General features: G+C 34.5%; 1 protein-coding gene across 4 annotated transcripts in view; it reads left to right on the top strand.

Moving 5' to 3' along the window:
• mub (poly(rC)-binding protein mub) overlaps positions 1-25,439 on the top strand; it is a 212,067-nt gene that overhangs the window by 102,826 nt on the left and 83,802 nt on the right. For all 4 annotated transcript variants that reach the window (XM_089094592.1, XM_089094590.1, XM_089094591.1 and 1 more), the window contains exon 5: positions 7,510-7,761. In XM_089094592.1, the coding sequence (XP_088950718.1) occupies positions 7,510-7,761 (252 nt within the window). The remainder of the gene's footprint in view (positions 1-7,509; positions 7,762-25,439) is intronic.

The raw sequence follows: 25,439 nt of genomic DNA, 5'->3' as shown, positions 1-25,439 counted from the left end.
GCCCAAAGAGACACAAACAGATCAAAAAGACTCAAACAGCTCAAAGAGACACACAGCCCAAAGAGACAAGAGACGCACACATCCAACAGAGAGACACAATGCCCGAAAAGACACAAACAGCCAAAAGAGGCTCACACAGACATGCAAGCAAATAACATGGGAATTCCTATACACGGAAGCAAATAACATGGGAATTCTTATACAAGCAAGCAAAATAAAATGGCAATTCATATACATGCAAGCAAATAACAGGGGGGTTCCTATACATGCAAGCAAATACCATGGGAAGTCCTATACATGCAAGCAAATAACTTGGGAATTCCTATACATGCAAGCAAATAACCAGGGAATTCCTATACAAGCAAGCAAATAACCTGGTAATTCCAATACATGCTAGCACATCACAATGGTCTTCCTATACACTCAAGAAAATAACTTGGGAATTCCTATACATGAAAGCAAATAACAAGGGAATTCCTATACACGCAAGCAAATAACATGGGAATTCCTAAACACGCACGCAAATAACATAGGAATACATATACAAGAAAGCAAAAAACCAGGGAATTCCTATACATGCAAGCATCCATCAAGTTAGGTACTAGACCTGCTAGCATATATCTATTTAATTCATATTCCTGCAAGACAATAACAAGGGAATTCCTATACACGCAAGCAAATAACAAGGGAATTCCTATACATGAAAGCAAATAACATGGGAGAAAAAATAACTCAACGAACATAACTATGGACAAACAAAAAACGCAAGCCCAAAACATTTGAATTACTATACTAGCAAGCAAAAAAACGTGGAAATTCCAAAAAAGGAAAGCACTAAAAATGGGAGTACATATACATGCAAGCAAATAACATGGGAATTCCGATACACGCAACCAACTAACATGGGAATTCCTATACATGCAATCAAATAACATGGGAATTCCTATACATGCAAGCAAATAACATGGGAATTCCTATACCAGCAAGCAAATACACGCAATCAAATAACATGGGAATTCCTATACATGCAAGCAAATAACAAGGGAATTCCTATACACGCAAGCAAATAACAAGTGAATTCCTATACAAGCAAGCAAATAACAAGTGAATTCCTATACAAGCAAGCAAATAACATGGGAATTCCTATACACGCAAGCAAATAACATGGGAATTCCTATACACGCAAGCAAATTAAAGTGGTAATACCAAAAAATGCAAGAAAATAAAATGGGAGTACATATACAAGAAATAAAATAAAATGGGAATTCCTATACACGCAAGCAAATAACATGGGCATTCCTATACATGCAAGCAAATAACATGGGAATTCCTATACACGCAAGCAAATAACATGGGAATTCCTATACATGCAAGCAAATAACAAGGGAATTCCTATACACGCAAGCAAATAACTTGGGAATTCCTATACATGCAAGCAAATAACATGGGAATTCCTATATACGCAAGCAAATAACATGGGAATTCCTATACAAGCAAGCAAATAACATAGGAATTCCTATAAACGCAAGCAAATAACATAGGAATTCCTATACATGCAAGCATATAACATGGGAATTCCTATACATTCAAGCAAATAAACTGGGAATTACTATTAAATCAATAAAATTAAATGGGTATTCCTATTCAAGCAATCAAAAAAACGTGTCAATTCCTATACATGAAATCAAATAAAATGTGATTTCCTATACATGCAAGAAAATAACTTGGGAATTCCTATACACGCAATCAAATAACATGGGAATTCCTATACATGCAAGCAAATAACATGGGAATTCCTATGCAAGCAAGAAAATAACATGGGGATTCCTATACATGCAAGCAAATAACAAGGGAATTCCTATACACGCAAGCAAATAACTTGGGAATTCCTATACATGCAATCAAATAACATGGGAATTCCTATAAATGCAAGCAAATAACATGGGAATTCCTATACACGCAAGCAAATAACATGGGAATTCCTATACATGCAAGCAAATAACATCGGAATTCCTATACATGCAAACAAATAACATGGGAATTCCTATACATGCAAGCAAATAACAAGGGAATTCCTATACATGCAAGCAAATAACATGGGAATTCCTATACACACAAGCAAATAACATGGAAATTCCTATACAAGCAAGCAAATAACAAGGGAATTCCTATACACGCAAGCAAATAACATGGGAATTCCTATACATGCAAGCAAATAACAAGGGAATATCTATACCTGCAAGCAAATAACATGGGAATTCCTGTACACGCAAGCACATAACATAACCATTTCTTTTATTCAAATCCCAACCACAAATCAAGTTATCCTATATTGAACAACCTCTGATTGGCTCATAAAAAATGCCCACGTCAAATGATACATTCATTGTGCAATTCTTATCAAAAACAAAAAGCTTTATACCCCTTTTTTCCAATGAGAGTTAGCTTTAGCAACGACACGTTCCTAACAAACTATTCTTGACTAAAGGCAATTGTCCAAAAAATCAATCATACTAGGACCGGTATTACGTACTCGTTCCTCTTTGGAAGATGTATTGACCTCTAGATTAGAATTACCTACCAGAAAAACCGGAAGGTCATTGTAATAGGCAAATGACCCTGGTAACCCAATTACTTGAAAACCTACACACATATCTATGCCTCAGGCGTAGGTTTGCGTTTAGGTTCTGTAGTAATTGGACGGTTACTACTCTCGTTTTGTCTTAGCAAATTTTTTCACAAGTTATTGTTCTTAACTCGCAATTAGTATTAACAAATTACAGGTCGGTTTTACTAGAAAAAAGTTGTTGTGAAGAAAATTTTCATTCATTTTTAAATAATTTCCATTCTTCTTATTAGCAATCATCTTACGTTGATGTCAACACTTCGCACCGAAAGTCTTATCACGATTTTCATTCCAGGTTACAAATGTCCCTTTTGTATCCTTTTCTGTTTTCTTTTCTGAAGGAATATTGATAATTAGTAGAAGATGAAGGGACAGAATAAACAATAGGATAGGCAGGACGGGGATTGTGTTAAAATAGATACGGGAAGAACTTCTTAATTGAGAGATTTCTTGACAATAGAGGCCTGCTTGAGAAAAGATAAGGCACACCAAATCAATAGGGTTTTAAGTGCATCTTGATATAAAAGGATGTAAATTTATGCAAGATCAGAGTTGCCAGCTGCTGAATGATATTCTTCTGCGATAGCTGACATCACTTTCGCTTTAAAAACCTATTTGATATTAGTAGTTTCAGTGCATCTTTGTGCGTAGTTGAACGAACTGCCTGCAATAGCTATATTCTCTTGTAGACTCCAACTATTATATGTTCCAAAAAAATTCAGGGACGCTTGAGATTTTTGCTCAAGGAACAAATGGTCCGAGATAACTTTAAATCTCTTTTTAAAAAGATTTTAGTTTCTAGAAATATCAGCTCTGGTAAGGATTGGAATAAAGGGCTTAGCTGAATTTGATTTTTGGCCGTTTATTTGTTAGTCATTTTTGGAGCTGTGTCCTAAAAGGGGTGGAATGCGGTCCATCCAGGATGTAAAAGTCGTTAGGTTACTATTTTGATTATTAGACATTTAAACCTTCAAACGAAATGTCGGAATTTTCGAGGACGTCCTACAAAAATTACAGCCTTGTAAACTTTTCTGCGGCTATTTCTAGAGAATAATTAAACCATATTCTTTATGGCTAGAAAATTTATATAGAAAATATTAATCTTGAATAGTGTCGATGCTATTCTAGGCTACAACTCTGAGCTAAGAAGAGAAAAACGGTATTGAGAGACTGGTTAGTAGAGTGAATAGCACCTACATTCAAAAATCTCCAGCGGTTGCGTTTTATACCTCTTAGCTACTCCTGGGTGTCTTTGGCCAACTATCATGAAAGTACACACACCTACGCTACCACGAGTTGGCTGGAGCGCTATAAGTGATGATAGCAAAGAATATATTGTCATACTGAAATTGACAAAAAGTGGCTCATACAAGATTAAAAACTCATAAATGAATTATATACTCTTAAACCTTTATTACGTATTTATTATTTGTGTATCCACTTTTTTGCAAGTGACTTTCTTGAACTTCTCTGTTTTTCCAATTTGCTTTTCTTTTCACTATCGTTAAATAATCTTTCAATATTCTTAATATATTCTATGGCAGCAACCTAGTTACTATGGCAACTTTCCAAAGTAGTAGACTTGGTCATAGTTAACTCGATTGTGCAACTTATTGTTCCAAGGTTTTTAATTCTTTTAAAGTATTATAAAATTTTAAATCTTTAATTCTTTGGCAGAACATGACCTAGCCATCTCAATCTTTCTCTCAGTATAACCCTAGAAAGTAGGATAGAACTTCGTTTTTCTTACTGCGTACTGTTTGAAATATGGTTAGCTAAACGGGTCCCCAAAACAATCCCTAGACGATCTCTCTGGAACACATCTAACAAATCCTCCTCCGTCTTTCGGAGCGCGCACAGAATCATATTTGAGCACTGGTATCACTTTAGCTTCCAATATTCTAATCTTAGTTCACAGACTTATCTTCTTATTCTTTCAAACTTGTTTCAACTGTGAAAAAACTCCTTGGGCCTTGGCTATTCTTCTTTTTACATCTTCGATGCATCCATCGTCAGTACTAATAATAATTAAATAATTTTTTTTTTTAACTGAAAGTAAGGAGCGATATTAAAACTTAAAACGAACAGAAATTATACCGTATATGAAAGTGGCTGTCCCCTCCTCAGTGCCTCGCTCTTTACGCTAAAGTTTTTTATTGTTTTAAAAAATAAAGTTGTGAGACAGAGTCAAACTTTAGAATAAAGAGCGAGGCATTGAGGAGGGGACAGCCCCTTTCATATGCGGAATAATTTCTGTTCGTTATAAGTTTTAGTGTCGCTCCTTACTTTCAGTTAAAAAACTTATTTTTTATTTAATTTCTGAACATTTTTGAATTAATGGAGGTTTTGCTTTTGGCGCACCGTACATGAATAATTAAAACAAAATTTGCATTTGCATATTAATTTTACTTTTTTTGGTTAAATGGCTTTCTTGAAAGTTGTTTAATTTTATTTACAAACGTTTTTATTAGTAATAAATATACGTAACTTCCGAATTAACTTACGTAACGAACTTCTATATTCGTATATTTTTATTACGTATATTAGGGGGTTCGCCCCCTAGTCAATACCTCGATCTCTACGCTAAAGTTCAAATTTTGTTCCAATTCTTTAAGAATGACCCCTTAATCACAAAGGCCGTTAATTAGAATAAATAAATCTTATGAAAATACTAAAAAAAAACTTTAGCGTAAAGGGCGAGGTATTGACTAGGGGGTGAACCGATTCATATACGTAATTATTTCTGTTTGTTTTAAGTTTTGATGTTGCTCCTTACTTTTAGTTGAAAAACTTGTTTTTTTTTTGTTTTTTTTCTGGTCGTTTTTTTAATAATGCTGGGGAATCCGGGACCCCCTTCATAGCAATGTCCCTTCCTCCATGAAAACTTTCTCCGTGGAAAGATTCTCCCACGTAGCCCCGAACCCTCCACCCCCCCCCACGACCAGAAAAAATCCCCAGTGAAAACGTCTGTATATTTTCCAATAACCAATACTAAATGTAAACATTGCGCAAAGTTCATAAATTGCAGCCCTTCTCCCGGGGACTGTGGGGGATTAATCATCCTCAAAGACATTGTTATTATATTTTTAGACCCTGCTGAACAAAATGGCTATCTCAAAGTTTTGATCGGGTGACTTTGGGAAAAAATGAGCGCGGGAGGGGGCCTAGTTGCCCTCCATTTTTTTTGGTCACTTAAAAAGGGCACTAGAACTTTCAATTTCCGTTCCAATGAGCCCTTCCGCGATATTTTAGGACCACTTGGTCGATACGATCACCCCTGGGAAGAAAAAAAAACAAAAGAAACACAAATAAACACGCATCCGTACCTCTGGCAAAAAATATATCTATCTTAATCTTACTTCTTAATCTTACTCTATTTTTCTTCTGGCAAAAAATACAAAATTCCATATTTTTGCAGATAGGAGCTTGAAACCTCTGCTGTAGGGATCTCTGATACGCTGAATCTGATGGTGTAATTTTCATTAAGGTTCTATGACTTTTAGGGGATGTTTCGCCCTTTTTTCGAAAATAAGGCAAATTTTCTCAGGCGTGTAACTTTTGATGGGTTAGACTAAACTTGATGTAACTTATGTATTTGAAATCAAAACAAAAATTTGATTCTTTCGATGTATCTATTGGTATCAAAATTCCGTTTTTAGAGTTTCGTTTACTATTGAGCCGGGTCGCTCCTTACTTACAGTTCGTTACCTCGAACTGTTTGATACCTAGGTAAGTGAAGCTGTCCACTTGATCGGTCTTCTCAACATCTTACTTAAGTATTTTATGTTCATATAGTAAAAAGAAGCCTCTTGTTCCCATGCGAAGATACCAGTACAGTTTTTCAGCCTGCAATTTAATCGACATAAAGCCTCTGAAGATTTGATCAGCTTTGGTTTCTTCAACTCACAAACTATATTTAATTTAATGATATTTTATAGATTTACTCCATAAGGAGCCCCAGACTTAATTCTTTTTTTTTCTGGAATACTATTTTTTAAAGAATAAACGCAATACCGACTTTCAATTGCCTTTTATTCAGCAATGCTCCAGTTTCATTTCGTTCTCTGCCTTAAAGAAATAAATTGACAATTATACTAACGATTTTCAATTTATTTTCATATGGCTCGTTGGAAAGATCTTTGGAAATTTTCGTGTCATTTGCAGACCAAAGCTAATTCTTTTTTTTTTGTGTAAAAGTTGAGATTGAAAAGTTGGTCTCCATGTTTGTCCTGGGCGATCACTTTTGAGACGGTCTTTAACTTCCATAACCTTGAGGGAGAATTGGAATTTTTTTTAAAGTTCCTCGTTTCTTGCACTGCAAGCTTTCACTTTTTAGATTAGGTTTTTTCTTTTTTATAGAGTGAAATGCTCCGTGAATAAGCAATTGCGCTAGAGGCTAGTACTAATTGCCGTAATGGGAAATAAATACCAAAATGAAAGTAGATATTCGATATAATCATGGCAGACGAAAGAATTTGACCTGCCCCCCCTCCCAAAAAAAAAGCTCAAAAAGTAAAGTCCCAACGGTTAAAATCTTGTAATCTAAAATAAACAGAAGTCAAAACTAAAATCAGTTTCTTATTGTAGTTGTCTGTGGTAAGGTCAGACCGAGAATTTCCCTCTCCTGTTGGAAGATAAAATATGTAATTAAAAGCCGATTTTCTCATTTATTTGTTTATGCTCGCAAAAATACATTTTTCTGTATTGAAATAAATTCTATTTGCTATTAAACTGTTTAGTTTTATTCGATATTATCGTAGTAATTTGAGTGTTCGATAAAGATCTATTTATAGATCTATTTTCTATAAAGAAGCTAATATAATTCTGAGAAGGAGTCTCGGAAACTCATTCAAGAAAAAGGAATGATTTATTTTCTCTTTTAGGACCTTCAGACTTTGGGGACAAACGTTCCTAAGCCTCCAATTACCCTTCGGCTAATAGTACCTGCTTCTCAATGTGGATCCCTTATTGGAAAAGGTGGATCGAAAATTAAAGAACTTAGGGAATTTAGTGGTGCGAGTGTGCAAGTTGCCTCAGAGATGCTACCCAACTCAAACGAGAGGGCGGTTACTGTATCAGGTGTTGGAGAAGCTATTCCACAATGTATATACCAAATCTGCAAGATATTATTAGAAGTAAGAAATATATATATCTAACAGAACTTGCAAATTTAAACTAAATACTCTATATATGCATATGTATATGTTACCGTGAATGTCCGAAATTGGTGAATGGTGACATTCACTGGTGAATGTCCGAAATACCTTTTTTCTCCTTGGATCTAGTCAGCATTGCCAGTCAAAATTTTTAGTTTTATGTAAGGTTTGGGTTAGGTTCGGTTTTTAACCCATTTCCGAGATTTATAGCCTAATTTAACCTAACTCAACCTAACCTAATTTTAACTTTTACCATCAAAGCTTGCATAAGACTGAAAAAGCTTATTCGCAAAGTTAATTGAATTCAACCAGATAAAAAGGAATTTCGGACATTCACCGTGAATGTCGACATTAACCAGATTTCGGATATTCATAGTAACATATATAAAATACATAAAAAAAAGCTCAGAATTTGCTTTAGCTGGCCGAAAAAGCATGAAGTTAAACAGCTGAACAATAGGAGAGCTAAATATTGATGGTCGTGGGTATATGGTTTTCGATGTGCGTCAATGGTTGAGTGACGGTTGTGTATCATCAGTGTCTGCTAGAAAGACTGAAATTAATATTTAGCAATGCAGCATAATTTAAAAGGTGCTGATACTGGTGTTTGTGTGTATTGTTTTAAATCCATCGTTAAAGTGACTTGAGACATCGAGTAAGTCATTTGGAATTTAGCAAAATTATTTTGTATACGAGTATTTCACTTGTCAGAAAACGTCATATCCTGGCAGCGACGGTGCAGATGAACTTGAATCTTTCGGGGGTACGTTGTTTAGGCCGCGCGAACTTAGAATTAGTGTAGTTTTGTTGTTAGAAAGGAGGGGGTCCATGTTGGGAATAGTTTTAAGGTTCGGCCTTTTTTTTCCGATTGAGTTCAAATTTTGATAGGATATATAGGGCCTATTATCAAATTTGGGCCTGTTCATAAGAAGTACAAATGCACAAAAACAATAAAAAAATGGATGGGGGGGATAATAGGTATATTTCCCTGGTGAAAAAATCTCCGCTGCAGAAATCCGCCCGCCACCCATAAAAATCCCCGACATTCAAAATTGAGCTGCCAAAAAGAAAGTATGGCAAATAAAAATAATGAAGAAAAGAAGGAATTTTGGAATATTCTGCTTATATTTCAAAATTTAGGCAGAATATATGGTGTAGAATGCCCTATAGTGTTTATTTTTACATTTTAATCAATTTTAATTGTTTGTTTGTGTTTATGGGGGTGAATCATCATAGCAGGGTAAGAAAAAGGTTAAAGAAAATTTTTTAAAATTCTAATATTGAAAATTTCATATTTGAAAATATGAAATTAGTGGCAACTGTAGAAGAGTTGCATAATGATGGGAGCACACAGAGATAGGAGGCTGGAATTAAGAAATAAGAGTTAATTACTTCCCGGGGACTTGGTTTGGTTCTTACCAAAGGCATCTCTAGCCAAAATGTTGGGTGGGGGAGGGGGTAATGGGCCGTAGCGAATAGCTGGTCATTTTTACCGACTAATTTGGGCGATATTTCTATTAAAGTTACTTAATAAAAAACACACCCATAATCTTTTATCTGGAAAAAAAAAATAATGCAAAATTCCACATATTTGCAGATAGGAGCTTGAAACCTCCACAGTTGGGTTATCTAATACGCTGAATTAATTTGTGTGAATTTTATTTCGGTTACTTGCCTTTTGGAGGTGTTTTCTCCAGGCAAATTTCTTAGGCTCGTGCCGTTTGATGTGTAGCATTAACTATAATGAACTTTATATATTTCGAATCATCATAAAAAAACCAGTTCTTTTGATGTATTAATTAAAAAAAAACCTTTCCAAAAAAAAAATTTCAAAGAAAAGTAAAGGCCATTTTAAGCTTAAGATCAGCAGATACAAATACCTGTTAAAATTCAAACTCAAAACGACCAGAAATTAATATTAAAGCATAAATGAAACCCTGAACGAACAGAAATTAAATAAACAATCTTAGCAAAAAAAAAACATACAACAAGTAATACTATAAACGAATAAATATATATGAAACCGATTAATGCTTGAGTTGAATATGCAAATCAACCTTAAAGGAAAAAAAAATATTTCGCTATTAAAGTATAGCCTAAATAAAATCCAAAAAGAACAGAAATTAAATAAACAGTCAATGTAAACAAACCTACAATAGATACTAATATAAATGAATTAATAAATCTTAAAACGAGTGAAACTTAAATTGAATATGCAAATCAAGCTTGAAAAAAACAAAAATCAGTACAAACAAGAGTTTGGGTATCGCTTCCTTCTCTCACTGTAAAAGTCTAAAACCTACTGCGTCATTAGCGCTTTACTGAAAACCAATTTTATTACAAATACTTTCTTTTATACTTTATATTGAAAATAAACATTAAAATTATAGTAAAATTTTGCACTAATGAGCTTTCAGCAATTAATATCATTATACATCAAACATTCAATTTGATGTTGTTTATACTTCCAAGACTATTCAAGGCGCATATAGTTCAGTAAAGCGCCAATGACGCAGTAGGTTTTAGACTTTTACAGTGAGAGAAGGAGACCAGAAATTACTATTAAAGAATAAATGAAACCCAAAACGAACAGAAATTAAATAACCAATCATAGCAAAAAAAAAGATAAAACAAGTAATAATATTAATGAATAAATAAATCTTAAAACGAATGCAACTTAAATTGCATATGCAAATCAAGCTTGAAACGAACAAAAATCACTACAAACAAGAGCTTGGGTATCGCCTCCTTTTCTAACTGCAAAGGTCTAAAACCAACTGTGACACTTGTACTTTCCTGAAAACTATATGTGTCTTGAAAATTCCTGTCAAGTACCAACAAAATCAGAAGGAATATTTGATATATAATGATATTAATTGTTGAAAGATCCATCAGTTCAAAATTTATTTCACTGTAATTTTATTTTCATTTTCAATGCCATAAGAACTGGAAAAGAAAATGTTTGTAATATAATTAGTTTTCAATGTAGCGCCAATGACGCAGTAGGCTTTAGGTTTTTATATTTAATTCTGAAAGCTCATCAGTTCAAAATTTTACTGTAATGTTAATCTTTATTTTCAAATTAAGCACAAAAGAAAATAATTGTAATATAATTCTTTTTCAGTAAAGCGCCAATGACGCAGTAGGTTTTAGACTTTTACAGTGAGAGAAGGGAGCGATACCCAAGCTCTTGTTTGTAGTGATTTTTGTTCTTTTCGAGCTTGATTTGCATATTAAAATCAAGTTTCACTCGTTTTAAAATTTATTTATTGTATCTTTTCTTGTTGTATCTTTTTTTTTGCTATGATTGTTTATTTCGAAAATGGTGTATCGACTATCGAATGAGATAGTCGGAAAGAAAACAAACCGAACATCCCTTGTAAAAGATGAAAATGAGGACGTAATCTCGGATCCACAGAAAGCTGACGAGAGATGGGCCTCGCATTTCGAGAAAGTCTTAAATAGACCCAGACCTGACGATCCAGAAGTAGTACCTGACGAACCGTTTTTTACAAATTGACGTGAGTGCTGACCCCCCAAGCACTGAATAAGTGACGACAGCTGTGAAAAAGCTGAAAAATGGACGGGCACCTGGAGTAGATGGGATCACGGCAGAGATGCTGAAGGCGTCCCTTCGAGCCTGCATAACCGTTTGGACTGCTCTCCTAGTGGCCATCTGGAATAGCGAAAAAGTTTCGAAAGACTGGACCAAAGGTATACTAGTAAAATTATTCAGGAAAGGTGATGCGCTAGTCTGTGACAACTGGAGGGGCGTCAACCTAACGTCTGTGCCTAGCAAAATACTAGCCACAGTCATACTAGAACGCCTAAGAATAGCCCTAGATTCACACCTCAGAGAAGAGCAACACGGGTTCCGACCTGGCAGTTCTTGCTCTGACCTTATTTTCATTCTAAGGCTGATGATGGAAGAGTCAAGAGAATGGAACAAAAAGATGTACCTGCTCTTCATTGATTTTGAAAAGGCGTTCGATTCTATCGACCGAGATACTTTGTGGAAGATTCTAAAATATTACGGAGTACCTGATAAACTAGTCAAAATGATAATGGCACTTTATGAAGATAGTGAATGCTGCGTTCGCACAGAAAATGGGGACACGCGTTTCTTCAAGATAATGTCTGGAGTCAAACAAGGTTCTGTCCTATCCCCGCTCCTGTTTGTCATTGTAATGGACTATATTCTACGGCAGTCTTCACGCTGTAGAATGAAGATTAGTAGCTAGCAAACCTGAGATATGCACTCCGCAGATGAGGTAGTTCTTCTCGAAGAAGCGAAACAGCGACTGCAGCTGCTACTCGACACCATAGATGCAAAAGCCAAAAAAGTGGGACTTGCTGTGAATGTCAGTAAGACAAAGAGCATGGCCACATCTGACTCCCCGCTGATACTGAAATGCAAAGGTAAAGCAATTAACGAGTTCAAAGAATTTAAGTATCTTAGGAGCTGGATTGAACATGATGGTGAAATAGCTAATGAAATCAAGAGGAGAAATGGACAGGCGATATCGGCCTTCAACAAATTGAAACCAGTCTGGCGCAGCAGTAAATAGTCTCTGCGCTTAAAGTTACGACTCCTAAATAGCAATGTGATGTCCATCCTCCTCTCTGCTAGCGAATGCTGGAAATTAAACGTCCAACTGTAGGAACGTGTCCTAGCTTTTGAGAACAAGTGCCTTAGAAGGATCCTGAACATATCGTGGCAGGAAAAGGTCACCAACATAGAAATCCGTCGGCGAACCGATCAGCCATTAGTTACTGACCTCTTGATGCGTAGGAGATGGACGTATCTTGGTCACGTCCTTCGTATGTCAGAGGATCGACTCCCAAAAACAATATATGAGTGGCGCCCCGAGGGGAGGCGGAAAAGAGGTCGAAAAAGACAAACCTTACGGGGGCAGTACGACCGGGACCTGAGAAGTGCGGAGCTGTCTCTTCAACCACAGTGGGAGGATGTCACAGCTGCAGCTCAGTTCCGAGATGTCTGGCGAGGCTTCGTAGACGCCCTATGAGCCATTCATGGCTCTGGAGGATCTAAGGTCTAAGGTAATGATTGTTTATTTAATTTCATTTCGTTTAGGGTTTCATTTGTTCTTTAGTGGTAATTTCTGGTCGTTTAGAGTTTGAATTTTCACAGGTATTTGTATCTGCTGATCTTAAGTTTAAAATGGCCTTTACTTTTCTTGGAAAAACTTCTTTTTTGGAAAGTTTTTATAATTGATTTTGTTCGTTTTTGATTGCAAAAAGTTTTAAGTTTTTAAAACTTACTTTTTTCAAAATCAAACTTTTTTCAACATCAGATGTTCATCAAAGTATCATAACTAGTACCAGAGTAACAGTATCAAAGTAAAAAAATAACAAAGTAAAGAAAGCTTCAAGGTAAACAAGGTATCGAAGTAGCAGTAATTAACTTGCATAACTTATAGCCCTTGCACCGTAAATCGAAGTTGCCACGTAAATCACTAAATCCAAGTATTGAAGTAAACAAAGTGTCAAAGTAACAATAAGCAAGCTCTGTAACTCAAAGCCCCGTAACTCAATCCCGGAAGCATAGTTGTTTGGCCTTTGAACTTTTTTGAAGAAAATGGCAATTTCATAATTTTGACCGGAAGCCCTTTGAACAAGTGGGGCGTGGGCCATCACTTTTGACTCTTAAAACAAAAACTAGAAGTTGCAATTTAAGATCAAATGAGCCCCCTCCAAAGTTTATACGACTACCCTTTCCACAAAAACCTTATATTCTAATAGTGGGCAACTTGCATAAGTTAAAATCCTTGCCCCTGGAGCCAGGGAGGATTTCTCGACCCCTAAGTTATAGTAATTTGAATTTTGGAATATTTTGATCAAAATGGCTATTCCAAGATTTTCATAAAATTTTTGATGATGCATTTGGTGAAAAAAGGCATAGGAGGGGGGGGGGTAATACTAAAGGGTGGGCGGGACTGCCTGTGCACAAACTTCCCGTAGTGGCCCTGCTTTCACTAACCTTAGTGCACAACTAAAGAAACAATAAAGCATCAAAACCGTATTGCCTTTATGACCTTTAGTTTTCTATTGTCTAAAACTTAGTAACAGAAAAAAAATTAATTACATTATTAACTTTATATAAGAGATAACCACTCACAAACAGTAGGCTGTATAGAGGTATCCTCCCATTTGCGCTGCAAAAGCGAGCATATTAGGGGGTCGGATTTAATGTTAGGGCGTGTGTCATTTGAGTCCCCTCCAAAGTTTATACGGCCACCTCTTCCATTAAAACCTTCTATGCCCCAAAGCATAAGTTACAGCCCTTCTTCCGAACTCTGAGGGGGGGGCGGTATTTTAACCACGAAGTTTTGGTCATCTGATAGTTGACTACTTCAAACAAACTAGCAATCTTAAAATTTTGATCGGATGCATTTGGGAAAAAAAGGATGTGTGTGGGCGTGGGAGTGGGGGGGGGGGGGTAGATGCCTTTCGATACCTTTTGACTCATAAAAAGGTAACTAGAACTTTCAATTTTAAATCAAATGAGCCACTTCTGAAGTTTATACGACCTCTCCTTACATAAAAACCTTATATGCCCCGGGACATAACCTAAAACACGTGCCCCCCGACTCTGGGGGTTTGTGTCAACCTCGGAATTTCTATTATCTGATGTTTGAGCCATTTTTAATAAAATGACTATCTCGAAATTTTATCTGATAAATTTGGGGAAAAAGGGCGTCGGGGGGGGGGGCGATAATTTCTCTTTGATCTCTTTTGACTCTCTAAAAGTGATTTTAAATCAAATGAGCCCTCTTTGAAGTTACTACGAGTATCCCTTCTATAAGAACCATATGTGCCCCAGGGTATAACTTACAACGGCTGTCCCCGGGCCCTGGGGAAGTGTCGGCCCCGGATTTTTAACATCTGATGTTTGAGCTATTTTTGACAAAATAGTCATCTCAAAATTTTTATCGGATGGGTTTGGGCAAAAAAGGAGTGGAGGAGAGAAGGGGCTAGTTGCCCTCCGATCGCTTTTGACTCTTAAAAAGGGTATTAGAACTTTAAATTTCTAATCAATTAAGCCCTCTCTGAAGTTTATACGAACATCCCTTCCATAAGAACCATCTATGCCCCCAGGGCATAACTTACAACGCCTGCCCCCAGACCCGGGGGGGGGGGGGTCGACACCGAAGTTTTTGTTATCTGATATTTGAACTATTTTAAAAAAAATGACTATCTCAAAATTTTTATCGGATGGGCATGGGGGCAGTAGTATGCTAGAATGCACTACTGAAGGTGATTGCGTAATATGCCTTACCAGGGTCATAGTAAAGCATCTAGTACCACTGCCAGTGATTGCGTAATATGCCTTACCACGGGCAAGGCATCTATATATTTGAAGCCTACGCCTGAGGCATCGGGTATGTGTGTAGGTTTTCAAGTAATTGGGTTACCAGGCTCATTTAATACCGGTCCTATTAAGGACAAGTTTTTCTGACGTAGATTTATATTTCATTATATAAAAGTTTTTTTTTTTAGATTAAATCCATGATCATTCATCTGTCAGTTTAGTAGTCGTTTTTTTTTTTTAAACTTGGCTATTCGTTTCATGGGTTTAAATAATATAACGAGTAATGTTCTTTAAAAGGGTAATTACTTATTTAGTTTAAGAGATTTGAGAATTTTTTGCGAAAATGTATTAGCGTAAAGGTATTGCGATGGTTAAGAATGCCTCACGGGTGAAACTCCCCTTTTTCGAAAATCGGGCTCCCTGTTTTCAAAACCCCATTTTTTCTTCTGAGGCTTGGAGCATTTGGTGGCTAGATATTAAACGTAATGAAATTTATATAATTGCAATCTGCATAAAAACCCAATTCCTGTCAATTGTTATCAAAATTCCATTTTTGAAGTTTCGCTTACTATTGAGTCGTACCCCCCAACGCCACCTATGAAAAGAAAAGTGCATGCAGTTTTTAAAAATGAATATCTGCAATATTTTAAGAATAACTGTGCAAATTCAAGTTTTTTCTGACACAATTAACTGAATTTCTATTTCATGATATACAAGTTTTTTTTTTTTAGGTTAAATCCGTCTCGGAAAAACCAGTGTATCTTTTTAGTTTTCTTTACAATTCATATTAGTAAGAGACTTGAATTCAAAGAGAACAGTTTTTATTTGCAATTATATTAGTAGAGGAAAAAAAATGAGTGGTGCATTTACATTATTGGAGATTAATGTTGGAGCTAACAACAGTGATGTAATTACTTCTTTAGTTTACGAGATTTGCGAATTTTTTGCGAGGAGGTATTAGCATAAAGGTATTGCGATGGTTAAGAATGCCTCACGGGTAATTAAAGAATGGGGTGCTTACATCAGATACTTAATAGATTTGACGCTTACAAGAGACATTGCTAGAGTCAAATATATATGGTGTTGGTGATATTATGACCCACCAAGTCCCCTGGGGAAAGGGCTGCACAGTGTATCGGTATCGGACGTATTATTTTTGGGCGTATTGGTATCGCAGGTATCTATACAGATTTTTAGTAGCTCGTATAAAAGATATTACTCATATCTACATTCTTCCTATAAATTCAACCATCAGCACATTCAAAACGGCACTAAAAACGGCACTTTTGGTGCAATGTCTCAAGTGGAAAAGCTGGGGCTAGTAGACTACCAGCACTTTTAGATTGACGTTTAATGGCTCATTCGAAAGCTAATGCTCGTATCTACGTGATTTTTATCATTTATACCATCAATTACAAAAATACTTTTTATGTCACTTATTAATTATATTAAATGAGAAAAAAAAGTTTTTTTAAATTAAAGCAACGAGCGACGGTAAAACTTAAACCGAACAGACATTATACCGTATATGAAAGGGGCTATCCCCGCCACAACATCGCACTCTTTTAGCGAATGTTTTTTATTGTTTAAAAAAAAAGAGTCGTTAGAAAGTCAAAATTTTGCGTAAAAAGCGTGGTGGTGAGGCGGGGACAGCCCCTTTCATATAAATAATAATTCATCTTAGTGTTTAGTTTTAACGTCGTTACGTATTTTAAGTTAAAAAAAAAACTGGTTTTTCTTTATTTAATTTTTTAACGTTTCTGAATTAATTCCGATGGTATGGAAAAATTGTACTTGTTAAATATTCGCGTAAACATACGACTAAGAAACGTTTCACTATAAATATGGCTATCGCGTTTTTCCGAACTTTCTAGGGCGGTGGTAACTATTTAGTTTAAATATTTCTAGGAGGAGTTGAGTTTTTTTAATGGATTGGAATAATGGTACTTGTTAAATATTCTGGTAAACATACGAATAAGAAACGCTTCACTATAAATAAGGCTATAGTGTATTTCTAAACTTTCTATGGCGGTGGTAACTATTTATTTTAAATAATTCTAGGTGATATTGATTTTTATGGATTGATTGGAAAAATTGTAGTTGTTAAATATTCGGTTAAACATATGACCTAGAAAAACATCACTATTAATACGGATATAAGTATTTTCCGAACGGTCTATGGCTGTGGAATCTTGGGTGTCAAAATATTAATTTGATGAAGTTTTTTGGATGTAGTGGATTTATATACTTGACTTGATAGATAGACGTGTCAACATTTTAATAATACAAGATAAACTAGAAACAGGGCTATTGTGTTTTTCCGTAATTACTATTGTGGTTGCAACTCGTAGGTTTATAAATATCGATGTGGACTTGTTTTTTGGGTAGCATGAAGAAAAATGGTAGTTGTTAAATCGTTGGTTAAACAGAATACAAAGAAACGTTACACTATATTGACGGCGACCATGTTTTTCCGAAATTTCTAGTGCGATGCTAAGTATGTAGTTTACATAATTCTTGTAGGACTAGATTTGGAAGGATGGTATGGAAAAATGGTCATTGTTAAATATTCAGGTAAACATACGACTAAGAAACTTTTCACTATAAATAAGGCTATCGTGTATTTCAAAACTTTCTAGGGCGGTTGTAACTATTTAGTTTAATTAATTAGAGGAGTACTTGATTTTTATGGATTGTCTTTAAAAATGGTACTTGTTAAATATTTAGTTAAACATACGACTAAGAAACGCTTAAATATAAATAAGGCATTAATGATTTTCCGATTATTATTGGCAGGTGTAACTTATTATATTAAATTATTATAGGAGGAATTGAGTTTTATGGATGGCATGGAAAAATGATAATTGTTAAATACTAGGGTAAGCATACGACTAAGAAACGCTTCACTATAAATAAGGCCATCGTGTTTTTCCGAACTTTCTAGGGCGGGTGTAACTATTTAGTTTAAATAATTCTAGGAGGAATTGAGTTTTATGGATGGTGTTGAAAAATGGTACGTGTTGAATATTTGGGTAAACATACGACTAAGAAACGCTTCACTATAAATAAGGCTATTGTGTTTTTGTGAACTTTCTAGGGCAATTGTAAGTGTTTAGTTTAAATAATTTTAGGAGGAATTGAGTTTTGTGGCTGGTGTGGAAAAATGGTACTTGTTAAATATTCGGGTAACTATTCGACTAAGAAACTCTTCACTATAAATAAGCCTATAGTGTTTTTCTGAACTTTCTAGGGCGGAGTTAACTATTTATTTTAAATAATTCTAGGAGGAATTGAGTTTTATGGATGGTATGGAAAAATGGGACTTGTTAACTATTCGTGTAAACATACTACTAAGAAACGCTTCACTATAAATAAGGCAATCGTTTTTTTCTGAACTTTCTAGGGCGGGGGTAACTATTGAGTTTAAATAATTCTAGGAGGAATGGATTTTTGTGTATGGTGTAGAAAAATGTTACTTGTTAAATATTTGGGTAAACATACGACTAAGAAACGCTTCACTATAAATAAGGCTATCATGTTTTTCCGATTTTTCTAGGCGGGTGTAACTATTTAGTTTAATTAATTCAAGTAGGAAGTGCGTTTTTTGGAGGGTGTTGAAAAATGGTACTTGTTAAATATTCGGGGAAATATACGACTAAGAAACACTTCACTATAAATAAGCCTATTTTGTTTTTCTTAACTTTATAGGACGGGTGTAAGTATTTAGTGTGAATAATTCTTGGAGGAATTGATTTTTGTCGCTGGTGTGGAAAAAATTGTACTTGTTAGATATTCGGAAAAAAATACGACTAAGAAACGCTTCACTATAAATAAGACTTTTGTGTTTTTCTGAACTTTCTAGGGCGAGGGTAACTTTTTAGTTTAAATAATTCGAGGAGGAACTTAGCTTTATTACTTTGATGGAAAAATTATGCGGTTGAAAGATTCAGTTGAACACAATACTAATCAACTGTTAATTAACGATAATGCTATAGTGTTATTCCGAACCGACCCTTGCATTGGAACTTATTGAGTTGAAATAATTACAATATGACTAGATTGGGAGGGATGGTCTAGAAAAATTGTACTTGTTAAATATTAGGGTAATTATATCACCGTCCTGAAGACGAGGTTAGGTTCTTCGCACAGTGGATACCTAAGAACATACCTGATCGTGATAAATCCATAAGACATGGTAAAAACTATTCTAAGACCATCGTTTGTGGATGTTTAAGAGTGAACTCTAAGTACTATTTTTATGTAAACATTTATTTTTGTGTTTTTTTTTCTCAAAAAAATCTGTTAATACGTTTAAGCAATAAGTATCTTTAAGCTTAACCTGTCTTTATTATTTATAATAGTTCTATTATTTTCATTAAATTGTGAATAAATTTTAAGTAAAAATCGATTTCTTGAATTCGCTTCCTGGACATGATACAAATATTTAATTCGAGAAATCATGATAAAATCGCAAGTAAGTAATAAACACTTTATTGTTTTGATATTTAATTCGATAAATCTCATGAGTTGAATTCAAGAAAGAGTTTGCTACTTACAATACTTTGATTTTGTCAATGCTATCCCACGTACCTGTCAATAGATGTCGATAGAGAATTTATTCATTCTTATACCTAGATTTTCTCTATGTTAGCCTATCTATCCAATATATAATGTATGTAAATCCTTTTCTTACATCTCCGATTCTTTAATAGACGTTCTAAGCGTTCGATATGCTAGCTGACTCTAAAAATAATGAACACATAACAATATAAGGTATTATATATTTTTAATGAAATAATGTCATGTAGAATTGAACAACTTTAGACATTTTTAATCTGTTCCATAAAACGCTTCACCATGAACTCTCTTGATAGTATAGCTATTGTCTTCTCTTAGTTCGTAATCAGTAGAATAATCATTATACCATTTTGACTCATACACAATTTTTATAGGTGTGTCATTGACAGGGTCAATATACTTTTCGTCTTTGGTATTATTTGATTCATTGACTATTTGATCAATGGCAGTAATGTTTGCTGGTACTTTATGTTTCATCGATTCATCTTTATATTCCTTGGTGATATTTTCTGACGATGCCCTTTTTATTTTTCTAGCAATTTCAATGTCTATTATCACACTATTTTTACACAGGTAACAGTTCCGGCACATAGACAGGATATGGTTTATGATATTAGTTGAAGAGTAGGCCTCTCTTTTCGTATTTGCTTTCATTCGAATGCTAATAAACGAGACCTGACGGTATTGTCTAAATCTGCGTAAGATGTTACCACGAACAGGACCAAGAAGATGCACCTTCTCATCACTTATTATTTTTATGCTGGCATTCTCTTTGTGAGCAATCAGCTCCGTAGATCTCAATATCGTATATCCACCATCATAAAAGTTGATTTTTTTTGGTACTCCAAAGAAATTTCATTCCTTACTGCATTGACGATGCTTACCGACTATTCCAAGAGTGAAGCTACTTTTAATTATTTCATAAATTAATCGCTTCTCCTGCTCAGTATGACATGAGGAAGTAGTACTAGCATTTAAACGCACTTTCTAAAAATGCTGCCTCCTCACTTTTTAGAACGGGCAGCTATGTATCTATTATTCCACCGGCCATAGAGCAGTCTTTGCGGGGAGGAGTCATTGAACTCCTCTTGAATATACAGTACAGATACTTCATTCAAGAAACGTGATTAAACACGTTTTGAAACTAAGTGCTATTTGCTTGCCTTTCCTTTGCACCTTTTCAAAAGAGCGGGGATCCACCACTGGTTCCTACACATTGCAAAAAGTGAGCAGTACGAAAACTCGACGTTTTCAACCAGACTGGTTTTTTAGGGATCAATCAGGAGAGACATGCAAAGTTGACATAGCTTTATTTCATTTTTTAAGGTTAATTTCGTCTTGGTTACGTGCGCGCCCGTAACCTAGTCTCACAAAAACTTAAAAAATGACAGAAAGCTCTGTCGACCGTTCTTGTCTTTCCTGATTGATCCCTCAAAATCTAGTATAGTTGAAAACATAAAATGTTCGTAATGCTCACTTGTTGCCAGACGTAGGACCCAGTGGTGGCTTCCCGCTCTTTTGTGCAGGTGCCAAGGAAAGGCAAGTACATAGCACATAGTTTCAAAATGTGTTTAATCACGTTTCTTGAATGAATTATCTGTACTTTATATTCAAGAGGAGTTCAGTGACTCCTCCCCGCAAAGACTGCTCTATGGCCGGTGGAACGATAAACACAAAACTAATATCTCTAAAAAAGTGAAGATGAAGCATTTTAAGAAAACGTGTTCACATGATAGCGTTATTGTAGCATTGAATGCTGACAAGGATAAGTATTTAAACTATGAAATAAGTACAAGTGGCAGTATTATTGGAAACGTATGTATGCGTTGTCAAGACAGTGAGGAATTGGATTTGTTTTGAGTACCAAAAAAAATTAATCTCTTATGATGGTGGATATGCAAGATTGAGATCTCCAGAGATGATTACACTCAAAGAGAGTGCCAACATAAAAATAATAGTTGCTAAAGAGGGGTATCTTCTTGCTAGTGCTTGTGGTAATATGTTACCCGGTGTTAAACCACATTGTCAGCTTTCGGGTATTAGCATTCAAACGAAAGCAAAGACGAAAAGAAAGGCCTACTCTTCTACTAATATCATAAACCATATCCTGTCTACGTGCCGGAACTGTTACCTGTGTAAAAAGAGTGTGATAATAGACATTGAAATTGCTAGAAAAATAAAAAGGGCATGGGCAGACAATATCACCAAGGAATATAAAGATGAATCGATGAAAAACAAAGTACCAGCAAACGTTACTGCCATTGATCAAATAGTCAATGAATCAAATAATACCAAAGACGAAAAGTATATTGACCCTGTCAATGACACACCTGTAAAAATTGTGTATGAGTCAAAATGGAATAATGATTATTCTACTGATTACGAACTATGAGTAGACAATAGCTATACTATCAAGAGAGTTCATGGTGAAGCATTTTATGGAGTAGATTCAAAATGTCTAAAGTTATTCAATTCTACATGACATTATTTCATTAAAAATATATTATACCTTACATTGTTATGTGTTCATTATTTTTAGAGTACGCTAGCAAATCGAACGTTTAGAATGTCTATTAAAACATAGAAGATTTAGTAAAATGATTTACATACATCATATATTGGATAGATATGTTAATATAGAGAAAATCTAGGTATAAGAATGAATAAATCCTCTATCGACATCTATTGACAGGTACTTGGGACAGCAGTGACAAAATCAAAGTATTGTAAGTAGAAAACTCTTTCTTGAATTCGACTCATGGGGTTTCTTGAATTAAATATCAAAACAATAAAGAGTGTATTATTTACTTGCGATTTTATCATGATTTCTCGAATTAAATATTTATATCTTGTCCAGGAAGCAAATTCAAGAAAGTGATTGTTACTTACAATTTCTTCACAATTTAATGAAAAGAATAGAACTATTCTAAAGAATAAAGACGGGTTCAGCTTAAAGATATTTATTGCTTAAACGTATTAACAGATTTTTTTTTTGAGAAAAAAAACACAACAACTAATGTTTACATAAAAATAGTACTTAGAGTTCACTCTTAAACATCCACAAACGATGGTCTTAGAATAGTTTTTACCATGTCTTATGGATTTATCACGATCAGGTATGTTCTTAGGTATCCACTGTGCGAAGAACCTAACCTCGTCTTCAGGACGGTGGTATGTTTACCCGAATATTTAACAAGTATCATTTTTCTATACCATCCATAAAACTCAATTCCTCCTAGAATTATTTAAACTAAATAGTTACCCCCACCCTAGAAAGTTCGGAAAAACACGATTGCCTTATTTATAATGAAGCGTTTCTTAGTCGTATGTTTACCCGAATATTTAACAAGTATCATTTTTCCATACCATCCATAAAACTCAATTCCTCCTAGAATTATTTACACTAAATAGTTACCATCGCCCTAGAAAGTTAAGAAAAACACAATAGTCTTATTTATAGTGTAGCGTTTCTTAGTCGTATTTTTATCCGAATATCTAACAAGTACCATTTTTTCAACACCAGCCAAAAAAATCAATTCATCCTATAATTATTCAAACTAAATACTTACCCCCGACCTAGAAAGTTCAGAAAAACACAATAGGCTTATTTATAGTAAAGTGTTAAATAGTCTTATGTTTACCCGAATATTTAACAAGTACCATTTTTCAAGACCATCCACAAAACTACAGTCATCCTATATATATTTAAACTAAATAGTTAGACCCGCCTAGAAAAATATGAATAACACGATCGCCTTATTTATAGTGAAGCGTTTCTTAGTCGTGTGTTTACCCGAATATTTAACAAGTATCATTTTTCTATACCATCCATAAAACTCAATTCCTCCTAGAATTATTTACACTAAAAAGTTACCCTCGCCCTAGAAAGTTCAGAAAAACACAATAGCCTTATTTATAGTGAAGCGTTTCTTAGTCGTATGTTTATCCGAATATTTAACAAGTACCATTTTTTCCACACCAACGATAAAACTCAATTCCTCCTAGAATTATTTCAACTAAATACTTATCCTCGCCCTAAAAAGTTCTGAAAAACACTATTGGCTTATTTATAGTGAAGTGTTTCTTAGTCGTATTTTTACCCGAATATTTAACAAGTACCATTTTTCCATACCATCCATAAGACTCAATTCCTCCTAGAAATATTTAAAATAAATAGTTAACTCCACCCTAGAAAGTTCAGAAAAACACTATAGCCTTATTTATAGTGAAGCGTTTCTTAGTCGTATATTTACCCGAATATTTAACAAGTACCATTTTTCCACACCAGCCACAAAAATCAATTCCTCCTAAAATTATTTAAACTAAATACTTACCATCGCCCTAGAAAGTTCAGAAAAACACTATAGACTTATTTATAGTTAAGCGTTTCTTAGTAGTATATTTACCCGAATATTCAGCAAGTACCATTTTTCAACACCATCCATAAAACTCAATTCCTCCTAGAATTATTTAAACTAAATAGCTACCCCCGCCCTAGAACGGACGGAAAAAACGTGATTTCCTTACTTATATTTAATCGTTTCTTAGTCGTACTTATTTCCGAATATTTAACAAGCACCATATTTCAATAAAAGCCACAAAGCTTAATTCCTCCTAGAATTATTTAAAATAAATAGTTACCACCGCCTAAAAAAATCGGAAAAACACGATAGCCTTATTTATAGTGAAGCGTTTCTTAGTCGTCTGTTTACCCGAATATTTAACAAGGACCATTTTACCATACCATCCTGAAAACTCAAGTCCTCCGAGAATTATTTAAACTAAATAGTTAACACCGCCCTCGAAAGTTAAGAAATACACGATAACCTTATTTATAGTGAAGAGTTTATTAGTCGTATGTTTAACCGAATATTTAACCAGCACCATTTTTCCATACGATTCAAAAAACTCAATTCATCCTAAAATTATTTAAACTAAATAGTTAACACCGCCCTAGAAAGTCCGGAAAAACAAGATAGCCTTATTTATAGTGAAGCGTTTCTTAGTCGTATGTTTACCCGAATATTTAACAAGTACCATTTTTCCATTTTTCCACACCAGCCACAAAACTCAATTCCTCCTAGAATTATTTAAACTAAATAGTTACCACCGCCCTAGAAAGTTTTGAAAAACACGATAGCCTTATTTATAGTGAAGCGTTTCTTAGTCGTATGTTTACCCGAATATTAAACAAGGACCATTTTTACAAACAAAACATAATAAAAACTTAAAAAAATGCATATTTATAATTAAAAGTTAAAAACCAAATATAAATATATCAAATAAACTTTATAATTGTTTATATTGAAGATCTTCTTAGTTGTATTTTTACAATAATATTTAACCAGTACAATTTTTCCATAACATCCAGAAGACTCAAGTCCTACTAGAATTATTTAAACTAAATAGTTACAACCGCCCTAGAAAGTTCGGAAAAAAACGATAGCCTTATTTATAGTGAAGCGCTTCTTAGTCGTATGTTTACCCGAATATTTAACAAGTACCATTTTTCCACACCAGCCACGAAACTCAAGTCCTCCTAGAATTATTTAAACTAAATAGTTACCACCGCCCTAGAAAGTTCGAAAAAACACGATAGCCTTATTTATACTGAAGCATTTCTTAGTTGTATTTTTACGCTAATATTTAACAAGTACCATTTTTCCATCCCATCCGCATTAATTCAGAAACGTTAAAAAATTAAATAAATAAAAACAAGTTTTTTTTTTTAACTTAAAATAAGGAA

This window comes from Artemia sp. Qi Xiang Cuo, chromosome 9 (assembly GCF_049724085.1).
Source record: "Artemia sp. Qi Xiang Cuo chromosome 9, ASM4972408v1, whole genome shotgun sequence".
NCBI classification, from domain to species: domain Eukaryota; kingdom Metazoa; phylum Arthropoda; class Branchiopoda; order Anostraca; family Artemiidae; genus Artemia; species Artemia sp. Qi Xiang Cuo.
The sequence above is the reverse complement of the archived record's forward strand: the minus strand, read 5'-3'. Positions and strand labels throughout refer to the sequence as shown.